At 35.0% G+C, this 18,849-nt stretch overlaps 1 protein-coding gene across 2 annotated transcripts; it reads left to right on the top strand.

The window, feature by feature from the left end:
• Window positions 1–3,523: 3,523 nt before the first annotated feature.
• LOC132172084 (ankyrin repeat-containing protein ITN1-like) lies at window positions 3,524–17,548 on the top strand. 2 transcript variants are annotated; one of them, XM_059583523.1, is made up of 6 exons: window positions 3,524–3,605; window positions 5,089–5,399; window positions 6,244–6,726; window positions 6,906–7,061; window positions 16,286–16,716; window positions 16,795–17,548. In XM_059583523.1, the coding sequence occupies exons 2-6, from the start codon at window positions 5,105–5,107 to the stop codon at window positions 17,407–17,409; spliced, it is 1,980 nt and encodes a 659-aa protein (XP_059439506.1). In that variant the 5' UTR covers window positions 3,524–3,605; window positions 5,089–5,104; the 3' UTR covers window positions 17,410–17,548. The 2 variants fall into 2 exon arrangements, with proteins under 2 accessions (XP_059439506.1, XP_059439507.1); XM_059583524.1 differs by having other exon boundaries at window positions 3,533–3,605; window positions 5,096–5,399.
• The last annotated feature ends 1,301 nt before the right edge of the window (window positions 17,549–18,849 follow it).

Below are 18,849 nucleotides of genomic sequence, written 5' to 3'. Positions count from 1 at the left end.
TTTTTCTAAACGACAGGGTTCAAAGGGATCTCTAACAAAGGTTTGATGAAGACATTAGCCCATCAATTAGTAGAACGCCTTTTGTTAATGGTTGGAGTTCCTGACAAACAGTTCTCACCGAACATGGTTATGGATTTAATTTTACAAGCTACAAAAGTTGAAAATGTTGAATATCTAATTATACTTACACGCTCTTATCTTGACCTAATATGGCAAGTAAACGAAAATAACATGAGTTAATTTCACATTGCTATTTTATATAAGCAAGAGAGTGTGTTCAATCTAATATATGAGCTAGGTAGTAACAAGAATTACCTTGCATCATGTAAAACTTTCGAAACAAATGAGAACATGCTACATTTAGCTGGACAATTGGCTCATTTAGATCGACTAAATATTGTATTTAGTCGGCTTTTCAAATGCAAATTGTGCCACTGTCATATGTGAACATGAAGAATTTTGCGGGTGAAACACCTAAGGAGATATTTATAAAGAGACATACGAGTTTGCAGAAGGATGGTGAAAAGTGGATGAAGGACACATCAAACTATTGCATGCTCGTGGCGACATTAATTGCTACTGTGATTTTTGCCGCAGCCTTTACTGTACCGGGTGGCAACAATTAAGAAACAGGTACTCCTATTTTATTGAGAAGTAACTGGCTTATGATATTCTTCATATCAGATGCAATAGCACTATGTTCCTCTTCGACTTCAATAGTAATTTTTTTTGTCAATTCTCAAGTCACATTACACAAAAGAGGATTTCTTCAAGTCATTATCCTCAAAGTTGGTGTTTGAACTTGCAACACTCTTCATCTCCATGGCGGGTATGATGGTAGCCTTCAGTGCAACTTGTTTTTTTGGTGTATAGCAACGCAAGGGCATGGGTTCCGGTTGTTGTAATCACTTCGGTTACCATCCCACTAACTTCCTTTGCTGTGTTACATCATACACTTTGGGTCGAAACATTCCTCTCAACATACAAGTCTAGATTTCTTTTTCGGCCAAATAAACATAAACTTTTCTAGCAAAAGATGTTGTTTGGGGAATTAATGAGCATAAAATATGAAATACAAGTCAATCGAAAGGAAGGAAAATTGTCGAAGGTTCATGGGATGTTGAACAAGGAAGGCCAAAGAAAGAATTGAGCAAATAGAGACTTAATTTGGATTGATGGTTTGTCTTTAACTATTTCCATCAAGACTTACGGTCCTGTGGTTTATACATTTTTGCATTGTCTTTTTCTTAATTGTGAATCCACAATTGCTTTGATTGTAGTCAAATTGTCATTTGGTAATTTTGTAAGTTTTATTTGTTGGCTAAAATTCAGTGATCAAAATGGTGTTCAAAGTGCCAAAAGTTCATGGGCGTCCGGACGGGATGCATAGCCGTATGGACAGACATCAGTGCCGCAAAGTATTTCTTCAACCCGAGAGCTTTGTCTACAAGCCCATCTGCATGGCCGGATGAAATAGATGAATAAAAAAACCCGAGAGTCTCGTCTGCAAGCCGTCCAGATGAGCTGCGCCAAGTGACGCTACGAAGCGATGTTGCCCTAAAGCTCCATCCGGACGAGCACACTCCCCATCTGGACGGTAGTGTACGAGAACCAACTTTCTCATGTACGTTATTCAAGCCTTGTCTGAACGAGCCCTCTTACCGTCTAGATGGCCCGTAACTTCTGGGTCTAATTTCAATGTAATTGTGATTCAATTAAACTAGGGGTCTTTAGGCTTATGTATATAGATCACTACAAATCTGTATACATATGAAATTCGACGATAGAATTTGTGAGAGGCTATGATTCGAGAGAATATTTGTTGTGAGCCAAATTGTTCTTCTTAGACAATTTTTGTTAGTTTGATTGTGTGCGATAATTTGGGGTTGTGGAGAGGTGTTATTATCGTCTGACAAAAGGTTTTCATTGTACAATTTTCTATTGCGATCGACACACAGAGTCAACAGGATCACATACAACTAGGAAACGGATCCTCTCCATTTCAAAATCACTATATTTCCTCCATTTAGTATATTTTGAAGAGTAATGTTGTCTAAAAGTTTTAATGATGGTAGTGCATTAAATACAATACCCTTCAAAATACACTAAATGGAGAAAATGGAGGGATTTTGAAATAGAGAGAATCCTTTTCCATGGAGCCATGGAGGGCAAATTATCATTTAACCGGTACATTTATTATGTTGCCTCAGTTTGGGTTGTTGACTGTTTTAATATTGCATTCAATTTTTATAAATGCATTGGTTATGGTTTAACGTAAAATTACTATGAGTAAATTTCACTTAACCCCCTCAAACTACTACCTCAATGACAATCTACCCCATAAACTATCAATTATCATAATTTACCCCAAAACTACCAAAACAATGACAATGTATCCCCCAATGCTAACAAAATGACAAAATTACCCCTATAAAATTTTCAATAAAACAAAAATACCCTTAAAATTTTGAAAAAAAATAAATAAATTTTAGTATTTTTGTTTTTATTTTTGTAAGGGTAATTTTGTTATTTTGTTAAAATTAGGGGTACATTGTCATTGTTTTGATAGTTTGGGAGGTGAATTGTCGCAATTGATAGTTTGGGGGTAGATTGTCATTTAGGTGGTAGTTTAAGGGGGTTAAGTGGACTTTACCCAATTATTATTTTAGTACATGCTTATGATGGCATGACAACTGACAGAATTTTGATCATCTTTTTTTTTTTTTTAACATGTTTGCACAAGAGTGGGGAGGGAGATTCGAACTAGTGACATCTGCTTCATTAGGCGTGATCCCAGCCAATTGAGCTATCTCTTGGAAATTTTGATCATCTTCATTTTATTTGAATGAGAAATAAAATTGCAAAATTATTCCAAAATATATAGAATGACAATTTTATCCTTACTTAAAACTAACTGGATCCCCTCCGGTTATCTTTATCCCAACTGGTGAGGGGTCGGACTTTCTCCTATTCAGAATGTAAATTTTAGGATCTATGAATCACTCATATACTACCTGTTTAAATTGCAAAAAATAATTTAAATAATAAATATGTGAGTCTTTATAAGGTTTATATATCTAAATAAGTTTCGAGCAGTTCACCCATCTACTCATGTAGGTATGCTTCATAAAGAATCTCTCATACTTAATACTCGAATTACTAATAATTCGAAGAAAAAATTGGTGAAAATCTCAATTTAGATTGGAATTTTCAGTAATTTGAATTGCTAATAATTATTTAGACAATACATTACTTGAGAGTCCATATAACACACCTAATCAAATAAATTTTGGACCATCAAACCCTTTACGATCAATTTAAGCAGAAAATTGCAGATCCTTATCCTCTGGATCAAACCCATCAACCAATTTATAAAAATTGAATGCAATTTATAGTTGGAAATGAATGACTTGATGGGTGACGTCAGCCTCCCACGAAAGCACTTCTTACGTCATGTAGGAAGAAAGTTCTTGCACGTTTATATATACTCCCCTCTCCTGCAGGCCGGCTGCAAGGTTGAGTATCACAACTTACCAAATACAAAGATTTGAGTGTCAAAAATTTCCGCTTCCTTTGGCTAGCTGCTCAACTGGCTTAATTTGATAGTAAGTTTTTCTCCAACATCTCTAATAAATTTTCGGCATATATAATTGTTGTGCCCTTACTTAGCATTTTTCTCTTTCTCATTACATTTAATATTCTTTTATTAATTAACAATAAACAAAGTTCCTACCCTTCTTTTCCTTTCTTGTAATCCATAAATCATATGTTTGATATTTGGCATAATTGTGGCGGCAACGTGTTACCAGAGGTGTGACATCTTGTACTGACAGTCCGATCTCCATCAGCTCAATGGTGATTGGCTGTGAGAGTGTTAGATGTTGCACCAGGCCATTCGATATACCAGGGATTGGCTACAAAGCTAAGATAATCTAACACTTTTGTTGCTAGATCGAGCAACAACTGGCTGTGGACAATCTCCAAAATAATTTTCTTAAATTCATCTAAAATTACTATTTTTTCTATATAAAATTATAATTTGATCCTACTCTCAAGATTAAAATCACTTTATTCAGGGATTAAAATTCTGAGTTCTACAGAGGGGGCAAAGTGAAGGGCTAGGTAGTTTTGATATGCTAGTTTATATCAAAATATTATGGGTTAGTAACTTTTGTAGTATCTAGGTTTTTACTTTTTTTTTTTTTTTTTTTTTTCCACTTAAGTTTTAATTCGTATAATAGATGATACCTGACTTATGGGTAAATACCGGTTTAGTACCCCCATCACCATTTCGTCAACCAAACTAACGGACTGACATGTGTTATAATAAGAACTTGCCACGTGTCCTAACTGGACAATGGAGGTGGCCGGCCGCCCCCATTTTGGCCATTGAGGGTGGCTCAAGGCTGGAATGGGGTGGCAGAAATTAGTTTAGTTGATGAAATGTGACGAAGGTATTAAATTAGTCTTTACCCATAAGTCAGGTACTATATGTGATACAATTTAAAACCTAGGTAGAAAAAAATAAAAAAGTAAAAACCTAGTTACTAAAAAGGTATTAACTCAAATTTTATCTATTTAAGTGTTAATCGTAACAAAATGTCCAGGATTTAATTACCATGCCTTTTATTTTATTTTATTATTATTATTATTATTTTTTTTATGTCTGCACAAGAGGAGGGTGGAATTTTAACTTGTAACCTCTACTTCATTAGATGTAATACCCAATCAATTGAGCTACCAATTGAAGACGATTTAATTATCATACTTGTATTTACTCACATATCCTATAAATAGGAATCTTTGCTTTGTAGGTAATAAAGTTAATAAGACCATAAGTCATATAGGTGGATGCAGGTGCATGTCTAACACCAAATTACCACCCATAAACTTAAGGGTAGAATTTGATTACCATGCTTGTATTTACTCACCTACTCTATCAATAGGGAATTCGTTGATGTTCACATAGATATACCTACTTTTTAAGTTGTCACTCAACCCACCTAATTAGGAATTCTATATATATTGATATTATGAGATTGATTATGCATTAATTAATTTATTTTCTATCTCATTTTATTTCCAAAGAAACAAGAAAACAAAAATGGAAGGTGATATCAATCAACAAAGATCCTATTCCTCTCCATCATCACACTTGGATCAGGGAGCATCTTCTACTCAACAACAACCACATGTATCAAACTTGAAATCTGTTAGTTTAACAAATCACAGACAAGTAGCTAATGCAGGAGATGCAAGCCTTCAGGCCCTAAGGCCGCTTTTCGTTAAAATTCGGTCTTCTTTAAGCTCTCTTCTACCAGATTTGGCTAATTACTGGAGCGCAGCAAGGACACCACAAGGAGAACTGGAGAAGATAGTGTCAGAGGAACCAAGCTCAAGTAAGTGCTCGATCTCTCTTTCTCTCTAGTGACATAGACATGTGAGAGAGTTTTCGAATATCATTAGTAAAAACAATTAAGGCCACATTGCGAAAACTCTTCTTTCTTTTTTTTTTTTTTCTTTTTTTTCTTTTTTTTTCTAATTGTAATTGTTGCAAAAATCCTTTTGAAATGGACCAAAATGGTCTGTTAAGCTTCTTCTGTAGGCGAGGAACCTAAACAATAATAACAATTTTAAAACAAAATAACAATTACAAACACTAATGCAGACACCAAGGAAAAAGAACACTTGCCGTGAATTTTAAAGTAATATGATGTTAAATTAATCTTTTCCTATCAATTTAGGCTTTTAGGACAAGTGGTGATTTAATATTGTCTCAAAGCCAAATGGTTTGAGTTTGAATCTTGACTCCGTCTATTCACCCCTCATTTAAATTAAATATTCTACATGTTAGGCCCCTATTAAAAGATAATTTGAGCCCATACATGAAAGAAAGTATTAAACTATTTGATTAAATAATTAAATTTTCATATTCCTCTCAGGTTAAGCTTATGGGTCAATAGTGATTTAACATGGTATCAGAGCTAAAGATCCTGAAATCGAATCGTTATGGGTCAATGGTGATTTAATATAGTATTAAAGCCAAAGGTCCTAAGATCGAACCTTAATTCTGTAAATTTGCCATCCTTTTAAATTAAATATTCCACGTGTTGGGCCTAACTTATTAAAAGGGAGTTTGAACTCACAAGTGAAGGTGAGTTAACAGCAAATACGTAAGGTCATGAGATAAACATGATTTTTCACCACAAGTTATAATTAATAAGTTTGTATTTTGTTTTCTAGGAGAAAGAACATTAGATGAATACCGTGCCCTGTGTGGTCCCCTCCTTCAAGCTGCCTTAAAGGGTGATTGGCCGGCTGCTGAGGCTTTTCTTAGGCAATACCCATACTGTGTTCGAGTTCCCATATCGAAACAGCGTGATACCGCACTACACAGTGCAGTGGCCGTAAAAGGCACCTCTTTTGTAAAAGAACTGTTGAAACAGATGAATCCCGATGATTTGGAATTAAGAAACATAAATGGAGTTACAGCCCTTCACGTTGCTGCTCAAACGGGAGATGTAAGAATCGCCAAGGAGATGGTGGAAAAGAACAAACAACTTCCATTGATAATTAATAGCCAAAGAATGAAACCGGTTCACGTTGCAGCTCATCTAGGACACACACACATGGTGGATTATCTATTCTCTGTGACTTCTTTTGAGAAGTTCAATACTGATGAACGCATTAATCTCCTTCATTTTACTGTTTCGGCTGGTTTTTACGGTATGTCCTATTTTTTACTAATTGTGTGTTTGAGACAATGAATGTAGCATGCCATTATATTGGTTTCAGAAGTATTTTTATACAGTTAGACAAGTTACCACTTCTATTGCAATACTTTTATGGATTTTCGAACCAACCTTTTTGCAATGATTAGAGAATTTAGTTTTTTTAATACACAGGTATTGCATTGGAAATTCTGACAAAGGATCCGAACTTAGCAAATGGCGATGCTGGCACTGAATTTAGGCGAAGAGCTTTGGCAGAGTTGGCCAGAAAACCTTTTGTCATTGGCCGCCAAAGTCGGCTATCATTATGGAAAAGGCACTTAAATTCCTGTTAGTTTGTCTCCAACCCAATCTTCTTGAATTGCTCTTTAATTCCATTTGTATATAAAACATTGCATGATGTCAACTCCCTAGACTATGAGAAATTCGGATAAGATCATGCATTTTCTATCTGATTTTTATTAAGAGAAATGCTATTTTTTCGTCAATCTCCCGTCGAACTCTCTCTCTCTCTCTCTCTCTCTCTCTCTCTCTATATATATATATATATATTTGTTTGCAACAACAAACAACAATAGAGTTATAAATCTTCTCAATCCAAGATTCTATCAATGAATTTAAAACTACTCATGGAGTGTTTCATACCAATAAACTACTCAAAATACATAAATTGAATATAAGGCGATCTTATTAGGCATATATGGGGTGAAAATTCCTAATTGACTCCAATTAACATCTTTTCTGATTGTATAGGTGTTTCACAAAATATTATGTGGAAATAGATCTGACCTAACAGATAATAATCAACCAAATACAGATATGTAATGAACATTAACGAAAACAAATATTTGGTGACGAAGAGGAAACCATTTAGAGAACTCTCTAAATGTAAAACCTCTCCAAGGCAGCCAAACAGGAAATCAACTAAATCAGTAAAAGAATAAGGATTACAAGAAGTTCACACTTACAAAACCTTTGAAGCTGACACTCTCTTGCATAAGGCAAGCGACCCACTTGACTTCTATTGCAGTAGTCATTTCCAGAACATCTGACACAATCCTTCTACGTGATCTCCCTTCACTGGAACTCAAGTTGAATTCAACTCTATACGATCTGTGATACAAGCACAACCTTTTACTCTAAGAGAGACTAACTCTAACGCTCCATATCTTAAACGCTTTCTTAGCACAAATTACAGAACTCTAGATACAGAATTCATACCTCTCTTTTTCTATAGAGGTGTATTTATAATAGCCCCACAATCCCTAAACCTAGGACATAGTTTGAAATCATTTAAAATTGTTACAGATACGGAGTGTCCAGACAGGTTAATGGCATGTCCGGACAGGGCCTTGCGAAGGAAGAAAAAACATGTTTCTGGAACTACTATCTGGACAGGCTGTCTTGTGGTCAGGACAGCCTTGGCAGGACGAGATTGCATGTTTTTGAAATTTCTGTCTGGACAGGGCTGCAATGGGGGAAAGCTACATTCTGGAAATGTTGTCCGGCTAGCCATGATCAACAACTCCGATCGATAAGCATTTGTGGTCCGATTGAGATGAAACTTTGTAGGGATGTTCATGACACATGAAACCTCATTATGAACGGTGAAGATTGGATTTTGGGTATTCTATATCAATGTTTGAGCTCGTGGATAGTAGCCTTTGCATTTTGGAACCAAATTAAGCCAACAAAAATACTAACAAACTCCCCCTTTGGCAATTTAATGACAAAACCAATATGCCGAGATAGCCCATCATCTCCCCCCATCTATCTCCCCCTTTTTGTCACAGAATGACAAAAGGTCTCCATAGTTCCTGAAACACTAAAAAAAAAAATATCAAGGCATATGTGGAATAGGAATAATGAAGGAAAGCTCATGATCATAGATAAACAAAAAATGCATGAAGTTTAATGCTAGATCATGAAGGCATATCACCAAATACTTCCCCTAAACATATGACTCAATAATCAATAAGAAACTGGAAGAAAAAAAACAAAAACACATTTCTCCCCCTGAATGCAACACCTGATAACTTGTGCACATATTCTTTTATGACAAAAACTACATGTGATTTGCATGCTTAAAAAAATGGAACCATTCGTGCATTTAGAACACATATGACTCTACACAAACACATGAACCAAAGATTTATGAACATTAGCTAGCCAATGGGACATAGAAACTCATGCTGAGATGTGTCGTGTGTGAGAGTCAAATCCAATGTCATGTCATAAGAAAAGAACTAGAAGCACTCTACAGGTGACGATGTTAACGATGCACAGTTAAAGGCAAACCTTATAGTACTAGGGCCTAGAAACCCTCATCCTATACCATCTTTTATTGATCAAACATCATTTTTCCACAAATCCTTTAGTAACCGTATTTTTCCTCAATGAGTTGGCCACTGACTATTTCTATAGGGATTCTTTCAGCATTAATGACATAGAACTTTTTTGATCAAATATTCTCTTTTAGAGACATGTCATATATTTGTGCATGACTAAAAAGAATGCAGGAAATTTTTAGGATTTAGGTTCAACTAGCGAATTGGTCAATTTTAACTGAGCCTTGAACCATATATCACCTACATTGTGACCATAAGCCATTTTCCATTGGGGAAAAAAAAAAAAAAAAAAGAACGACTCTAAAAAGTGCATGATTAGCATAAAGAAAACAAAATCCCACATGAAAAGCTATAAACCACTCACCATGTTCATGCATTATTAGAAGCTCAAACAGTACCTTAAGGATACGACAAGGAGCCTGTGCAAAGCACTCAAGAAAGATACTTTTGTATTTTTTTAAAAAAATAAAAATAAAGACAAAGACAAAACAAAAATATAACAACAAAAACAGAAACAAAACACAAAATTAAAACTAAAATAGCAAAACACCCAACAAACATTTGCACTAGGACATTAACCAAAGACGTGTAAGCAAAATCTATTCTAGGCATGCAAAGTGCCCACCTAATCTAGGTGAGTCCACTACCACTTCCCCTCAACGGATGCACGACATCAACCTTCTTAACCCAAACTTTCTTCATATTTGAGACACATGTGCGACTTTTGTCCAAGTCATTTAACTGGGTGATAACACGCCTTAGCATGTCGAATAATTGATTATTCATAGAATGAAAATAATCTCTTTTTGACTCATGATTATTCAACTGAAAACAATTAGGGCGAATATGCCCAATCTTACCACAGTGATGACAGGTAGGAATAAACCTTTGAGAAGATTGGTTCCTTGACATATGAGCACGTCTCGGTGTAGAACGAGACACATAGGAATCAGTTAGAATTCCTTTACCTTTCTCACCTCTGGAAATTTGAAGAGAAATTACATTCTTTTTAGCCAAGCTATCTTCTTTGTTCATTGGTTTCACAAAAACCATCTTTGGAGAAGAATTAACATTAGTAGAAAAAACAACAGATTTATCAAAAACCCTTTCCAATTCTATCAAACGAATGTTTTTGATTATGTAGCATTTGATTTAACTTTTCACTAGAGAATTTTTTTTAAAAATGATTTTTGATTCATTTAGATCATTTTCTAAGGATTTCACTTTGACAATTAGCATGAGATTTTTAGCATCAAAGTATTATGAGTAGCAAGAGAATCAGTTAAGGTGACAGAAAGTTGATCATTTTCAAGAGAAACCTCTTTGAGTTTCTTTAAGTGCTGCTTATTCAGCTTTTTCAGTTTAGTGTATTTCACAAAGAGATTATTATAAGCATTTTGTAGATCATCTTCCTCTTCCGATTCATTATCTCACACACTTTGTTTGTCTAAAGAATTAGACTCACTAGCCTCATGCTCACTCTCATAACTACCGCCAAGTGCTAAGTAATTAACTCCCTGTTCAGCATCGTCCTTGTCTGATTCATCACTTTGAGTCACATTAAATGCCTTGCCATTTGACTTTCTCAAGTTAGCACAGTCAGCACAAATATGCCCATGCCCTTTACATTCATGACACTTGCGACCTCTAGGTGACTTATCTTTCTCAACATTCGCAATTCTTGATTTCACAGAAAATTGTGAATTGCTACTTCTAAAATTTCCTTTTTTAGGTCTAAAGAATTTTCTAAACTTCTTAGCAAACATAGCGATTTCTTCATCATTCCCAAAATCCTCATCAGATGAACCACTAGAGTTAGCCTTAACATTTTTTGCCTTAAGAGCAATATTCTTGATGTTCTTGTGTTTGGGTAGAATTAGCTCAAAAGTCTGAAGTGAACCTACAAGTTCTTCTACTCTCATTGTGTCTAAGTCTTTGCTCTGTTGTATGGCAGCAATTTGAGGTATAAACCTCCCGGTAATGACCACAAGATTTTCTTCATAACTTTAGCATCATCCATTTTCTTTCCAGTTTCTAATAACACTAAGCTTTGAAAAGAATTCAGTAAAAGTTTCATCTTACTGCAGTTTAATCTCTTCAAACTGAGAGACCAACATTTGCACTTTTGAAGTTCTTACAACCTTAGTTCCTTCATGTGTGATTTCTAAAGTTTCCCAAGCTTCCTTAGCTATCTCACATCAAGAAATTCTTGAAAATTTCTCATTTGAGACATATATGAAAATGGAATTTATAGCTTTGTCATTAGCAGTAGCATCATTCTTTTCCTCCGTTGTCCATTTGGCCATTGCTCCCTCTGGACGAGCGAGTCCATCCATAGTCAACAATATGCCAAATGTTAATGGATTTAAAGTATGCTCTCATACGAATCTTTCAAAGCATATAATTCATTCCGTCAAAGACGAGAAGAGAGTTAGGAGCAATAGTATGAGACATTTGATATGGAGTCTCGGATCACACTAAGGAAATAAATCCTTCATAGAGTGAACTCTCTCTGATACCAATTGAAAATTCCTAATTGACTCCAATTAACACCTATTCTGATTGTATAGGTGTTTCACAAAATATTATGCGGAAATAGATCTGACCTAACAGATAATAATCAACCAAATACAGATATGTAATGAATATTAACGAACACAGATATTTGGTTATGAAAAGGAAACCATTTAGAGAACTCTCTAAATGTAAAACCTCTTTAGGGCAGCCAAACTTAAGAAATCAACTAAATCAGTAAAAGAATAAGGATTACAAGAAGTTCACACTTACAAAACCTTTGAAGCTGACACTCTCTTGCATAAGGCAAGCAACCCACTTGAATTCTACCGCAGTAGCCATTTCCAGAACATCTAGCACAATCCTTCTACGTGATCTCCCTTCACCAGAACTCTAGTTTACTTCAATTGTATACGATCTGTGATACAAGCACAACCTTTTACTCTAAGTGAGACTAACCCTAACGCTTAATATCTTAAACGCTCTTTTAGCACAAACTACAGAACTCTAGATACAGAATTCATGCCTCTCTCTTTTCTATAAATGTGTATTTATAATAGCCCCACAATCCCTAGACCTAGGACACCGTTTGAAATCATTTAAAACTGTTATAGGTACGGGGTGTCGGGACAGGTTAATGGCATGTCCGAACAGGGCCTTGCGGAGGAAGAACATGTTTCTGGAACTGCTGTCTGGACAGGTTGGCTTGCTGTCCAGATAGCCTTGGCAGGACAAGATTGCATGCTTATGGAATTGTTGTCTGGATAAGGAGAGGGCCTGTCCGGACAGGGTTGCAATGAGGGAAAGGTGCATTTTGGAAATGTTGTTTGGCCATGATCAACAACTCCGATCGATGAGCGTTTGTGTTCTGATTGAGCTGAAACTTTGTAGGGATGTTCATGACATATGAATAATAATAATAATAATAATAATAAATAAATAAATAAATAAAAACAATTTGTGGTAAAAATAATACATAATGATAACTTTTCCCTAGTAAACGTTGGAATTACGTAATTTTCATGAAATACAAAATTGTAGCTATCTCAATAAGCTTTCCAATGCCACTAAGTTTGTCTCAATCCGATGTCGGAATCAGAAGATACAATTTTTTTTTTAAGTGAAATGGGTCTCACTAAAAATAGGCAAAACTGGTCTACATCATCTGATCGGGTTGAAGAGAAGTCGTCATCGAATTCCAATGGTTCTTGTCTCGATCCCTTCAATCGATTTCTCTTCAGAAGCAAAATAATGTAACACCCCGCGAGAAATTATACTTCGCTAATCACCAGAAGATTGCGAGGATCAACTTGAAAACTTTTTGCACTAGATTCAAAGAACTCGAGCGTTACATAACTCTCACACATCTTCTTCCGTTCATGCGCCATGAATATCTCCAAAAAGCGATCAACAGTCTCTTCCCTTCTAAACATAAAGTTCTTCTCCACATAAAAATCATCAAAAACATTACCATAAAAGGAATTTGATAAAATATTTTATACTCCAAGGAAATCTACTTTGTTAACATCCAAATCAAATACTTCACTTTTAGGACTTTCATCAAGCACATGATGTATAGAATCCTCATCAACAAAATTTTCAATATTATTTGAGAGATTTTGCTTTTCCAATGGTTCCTTTTCTTTAGGATAAATGTTTTAAATTAGTGGAGAGAGTCAATTTTTTATGGATTCTTCCTCTTGATCATATGGAAAAGAACTTCCCACAAGATCTTCATCATTGATACCAGTATCATAAGCTAGTGGATTTTCAACATTTTCATGTTTACCATTTTTATGAACATCTCCATGTTTGAACTCCTCATTAATAAACTCATATTCTTGGAACTCTTCATCAACAAATGCATCTGCAACGAAAGACTTTCACTTTCATACATAGATAGCTATTGAATAACCCATAATAATAGCAACCATAGTAATACTTAAAGCATCATGATAGAGATAATTCAAATTGTCTTAACGATCATTGAATGTTATGGCCTAAGACCAATCATCAAGTATAATAAAAGTATTACAAAACAAGTCTAAATATAACTAATCATAAAACATCAAGGTCTAGTCTTAAGAAGATAAGCTAGATGAATCATCTTAATCATGTCATGGAGCAAAACACCATCACTGTCCCACATCCTCTACAGTCCCTCAGGGTCAACCTCCTCAAAGATGATTATGATAATATCCCCCGATTAGACATACCTCCTCGTATATGTTTTACAGGTGAAAGATACAAGTGTAAGTAAAATTATACATGGTGTAATGTGTAAAGGTTACCATGTTGTGAACTCAGTAATTTATCAAAATATTTATAAATGTAAGAAGTAATTAAGTGGGGTTCTTAACTTAGCAATAACATGGCATGATGATGCAATATAGATATAATACATAATAAGCAACAAGAAACAGTAACACATCATAGTTCAACTTCATCTGATCTATTTAAGCTTTTAACTACTTCTTGGTAGGGTTGACACTATCTCGAGGGGCTCATAGTACAATACATGCGCCCCAAATATTGCCGCATACCGTCTTATACTAGCAGTTCTACCAAATCTGACTTTGGATGGCCCACATTACTAGTAAAGTTGTCCTGGTAACTACCACACAAGCGTGGTTGCGCTGGTCACAATTGGCCAATATTGGATCCAAGGCAAATGAAAGAACTAATCTTTTTTACCATAGGGCTAACCCTTATAATAGTAAGATCATTTTATACTTTCAGAGTGTACCATGTCATACGATGCAATTTAATCATTGTCTCTTATATGCATACAATTACAAAAGCCTACATATTACATTGTTCATGGTTTGTAAGATATTTTCACAAAATGTAGAATTCACATAAATTCTAAAATGTATTTCATGTAAGTTGTAACCGTGTATATTTGTATTTGAAAATAGTCATGGTTTTGCATAAGTTATAATAACAAGTATTCGTGTGAGTTTTAGTCACGTTGGTCATGCACATCCTTCGAACATGCTCCTTGATATTCACTGTCCTCAAAATCTGTGAGAGGATATCATATCAATCTCTGATCTAGATGAAAATACCCTTAAATCTAAAATAGGACGATCGTTCGCAAACAATTGTCGGTGGAAGATCATTTGAGAACATTGGCAAATGTTCTCTGGTTTCGCATAACCTCCATTCGGCAAAACACTCTAAGCTTAACTCACCCAAACACGATTTAAAGACACTAACCACGATCCTAAACCATAATAATACTTCTATCCATAATAAAGTATGTCCAAAATCATCAACTTACTAACCTATCATTAAACTTATATTAAAGTTTTAACACAACCCTACAAATATAGACCTATAACCTAGATCTACATGACTGTTTAAACTAAGGAAACAATACTAACACAAGCTAAACATGATGATAACATCAAACTAAACGAGTTTAAGGCTAGGATATTAGCTCTTGAAGAAGATACGACCAAGATAACTTCCCTCTCTCTCCCAAACCTCCACTCTCACTCACTGTAGGATTTTGGTGACTGAAGGAAAATGAAATTGAGGGCTAAGGGTTGTAAATAGGCTAGGTAGGATGAGAATAGGATGTATTTATAGACCTTAGGGTTGCACAATATAGCTTAGGTGTCCATCTTAAAAAAAAAACCCTGCTGCAGGTTTCGAACGTTCGTCCCCCACTTAGAACGTTCCAATCCTACTTCGAGCGTTCCACCATGAACGTTCACATTAAAATTCGAACATTCACCAATGATCGTTTGAGGGAACCTTCGAACATTCTCAAAGATAGAAAATTCTAAAAAGTTTAAGATCTCACACTTTACCAATTGAGAACCAATAAAAACATCTTTAAGATATAATTAAAGTGGTACTAACCCTAATTAATGTTTGGGGTATTACAATAAATATATATGAGTCAAGCCTAATAGTGAGTCGAGCCGTATACGAACTTGTTTATGAACGTTAACTGAGTCGAGTCGAGTTTATACTAGTATTTATCGTTTAATAATCGAAGCTAGTCTCATGTTCATGAATGACCTGTTTAATAATTAAGTCGAACTCAAGCCGAGTCCAAACATGTTTACGAGTGGCTTTGTTCATTTAACAGCCCTATATAGGAGGATACCCACGAGAAGAAACATATTCACAGAAAAATTAATATCTTGAGCTCACATAATTATCCTTTATAAGAACTCGGAAAATTTTATGTTGAGTGTTAACATAAACTTTCATTATATTTGTTACTTAGATCTAAATTAATCAATATGGTATTCTCAAGAATGAAGAGGCTGGGGTAAGAGACAAAACTGATCACTATTGAGCTATAGGACTGCATGTTTAGCCAATATAATAATCAAGTCAATATATATATTGATATCTCCCTATAGAACCAAAATCTTATTTCATCGTGAAAGACTAGAGATTAATTGTCTTTTTTTCCTAATGTAGTACATATTTTAAAAGAGATTAAAGTCTCAATTTAATGAAAGTATGATATTTTCACTATATACAACTTACAGGCTCAGGAAAAAAAAATACACCTTATGCGGCATTTAATGTGTTACATTGTCTTTGCTTTTTATCTTTTATAAAACTTTCAATAGCATCTCTTGCCATGGATCTTGTTAAAATAATGTATAGAATCAATATTTCTTTTTACCAAATGATCTCTGAAATACATTATATTCCTAATCTTAGGGCACAAAGGGATATATCACAATGATTTGATGGGGACACTTGCCCATCAATTAGTTGAACGGCTCTGGAACATGGTCAATGAAGTGCCAAGGGAACGTTTTTCATCAAAATTGGTTCATGATCATATGACTTTACTTGTTGAAGCTGCAAAAGTAGGAAATGTTGAATTTCTAATTATACTTGTACGCTCTTATCCTGATCTCTTATGGCAAGTAGATGAAGATTATGGGAGTTTGTTTCATGTTGCTATTTCATATCGGCAAGAGAGTGTATTCAATCTAATAGATGAGATAGGTAGCATGAAGGAAAATTTTACAACCTATATTGCCAAAGGTAATAACAACATGTTGCACTTTACTGGAAAATTGGGTGCTAATTCAGATCGATTAACGTCAGCCCTTCAAATGCAACAGGAGTTGCTGTGGTTTAAGGTGAGTGTTAATATAAATTATTGAATATATATATATATATTGTATTTTTGGTTGTTCATTTATACCTTGTTATTGTAGAAAATAGCAAAGATTGTGCCGCCTTCATATGTGAACATGAAGAATTCCGACAATGAAACACCTAGCGATATATTTATAAAGGAGCATCAAGAGTTGTATAAAAAAGGTGAAAAGCGGATGAAGGAAACAGCAAACTACTGCATGCTTGTGGCAACATTGATTGCTACTGTGGTTTTCGCTGCAGCCTTCACTGTACCCGGTGGCAATGATCAAATAACAGGGAAACCTCTTCTTTTGAATAGTAATTCATTTACGGTATTCTTCATATCAAATGCCATAGCATTGGTCTTCTCTTCAACTTCAATCTTAATATTCTTGTCAATTCTTACATCACGTTATGGAGATGAGGATTTTTTCAAGTCAATACCTTTAAGGTTACTGTTTGGACTTGCTGTACTCTTCGTTGCTATAGCAGGCATGGTAATAGCCTTCAGTGCAACCTTGTTTTTGGTATATTACAGCAAAGCAGCATGGGCTCCGATTGTTATTACTTCTTTGACTACTATCCCAATAATTATCTTTGTTCTAGCACATTTGCAACTTTATGTTGATACAATTCACTCAACATACTGGTCTAGATTTCTTTTCCAGTCACACAAACGTAAAATTTTCTAGTGGAAGATGCTGATTGGGAAATTGATGAATAGAAAATATTGTCAGAGGTGATCGAGGGGTTTGAGCAAGGATGCCCAGGGAAAGAATAGAGCAAATCAAGACTTTGAATTTTTCATTTGGTTATTTCCATTAGGACTTTTCCTTTGGTATATGTGATATATGTATTTTCCTTAGTAAATCTAAAGTCTCTTTTCACAAGTTTCAGTCATGGTTGGGTGAGTCTTGCTTACAGATTGTCTCATGTCAGATTTTTTTAATTATTTGCATGTTTGTAATTTCTCATTAGGTTATTTTATTTTCACAATTTTTAAATATTTCTACACAAAAGAAATAAGACTGAAAACAAAAAATTCTAACACAAATAGTGAAATAACACAATGTAAAGACAGAAAAACATCTCTCAATACTCCCTTCTATGTTTGAACTAGGTGTGAAGATGACTGTTAAATCACCAATTGTCCCAAAAGTTAAGCTAATAGGAAGAGGTAAATTTAATAACTTAATTATCCCCTCATGTGGGAGTTCAAACTTTCTTTTTAAGGACTAGGCTTACCTGCGGTAGAATTAACTACCGCATTGATATCTGCGGTAGTTAGGTTGGAAGGCTATGATTTCAAGTTAAGGGTTTTTAACCCCAAAAGGCTAATGTGAAATAAAATAAAAAAGCCGTCAAAAAATTCTGTTTAACTCCCATAAAAAACAAACCTTTCGGCCATGAACTCGCATCCACCCAATGAATTCACAAAACATGTAAAAGATTCAAAGTGATGAAATCCAAACAAAAAACCCACTTGATATGCTCGTTAACTGCAGCCTCGCACTCATCGGAGTAGTTCTTGCGAGCGAGAGGTGAGGGACGGTGGGGATGAGATCGAGCTCCTTCTTGGCCTCCTCGAAGGGCTGGAACACGACGACGGTGGGCAAAGGTGTGGGTCATTCGGACCCTTCGAAGCCAAGCAGATAACAGGTCAACCTGGAAAGATATTGATAGAAACAACTTCCACTCTTCAAAGATGACAAATTAGAGAACTCTGACATCAAAATTCCTTGAAAATCTTCTCTCCTCAAAGCCCAAGGAGTTTCACTTGTCACAGCACGAATCGGTAATCCAATTTTTTTTTTTCCTTTTTCGTGTAATACGAAGAATTGTTTTTTTAAAACAAATTGAATAACTAATTAAAATTAGTAAGAATACACCGAATAGTGAACAATCAAGTAGTTGAGTTTAGTAAAAAAACCAAAAAAGAAAATCACTCTCATCCAATACCAACTCTCAAATCCTTGGTTTTGGGTAGAAAAAGAAAACAAATCTCGTTGGTTTTGGGTAGAAAAAGAAAACCGAGAAAATAATGCAGAAAATAATCAACCTTTGAGCAAATATGCGACTGGTAGAGGTTCAATCCTGGCTCCTTCACTAAGATCCTCAGCCCTGGTAGCTAC

Source organism: Corylus avellana, chromosome ca2, assembly GCF_901000735.1.
Source record: "Corylus avellana chromosome ca2, CavTom2PMs-1.0".
NCBI lineage: Eukaryota > Viridiplantae > Streptophyta > Magnoliopsida > Fagales > Betulaceae > Corylus > Corylus avellana.
The sequence above is the reverse complement of the archived record's forward strand: the minus strand, read 5'-3'. Positions and strand labels throughout refer to the sequence as shown.

Bases quoted from the DNA above. Each gene is read 5' to 3' on its own strand.
- LOC132172084 (XM_059583523.1), top strand. From the start codon at position 5,105: ATGGAAGGTGATATCAATCAACAAAGATCCTATTCCTCTCCATCATCA. The intron at 5,400-6,243 runs GTAAGTGCTCGA...TTTGTTTTCTAG, and splicing joins GTCAGAGGAACCAAGCTCAA to GAGAAAGAACATTAGATGAA. The intron at 6,727-6,905 runs GTATGTCCTATT...TTTAATACACAG, and splicing joins TGTTTCGGCTGGTTTTTACG to GTATTGCATTGGAAATTCTG.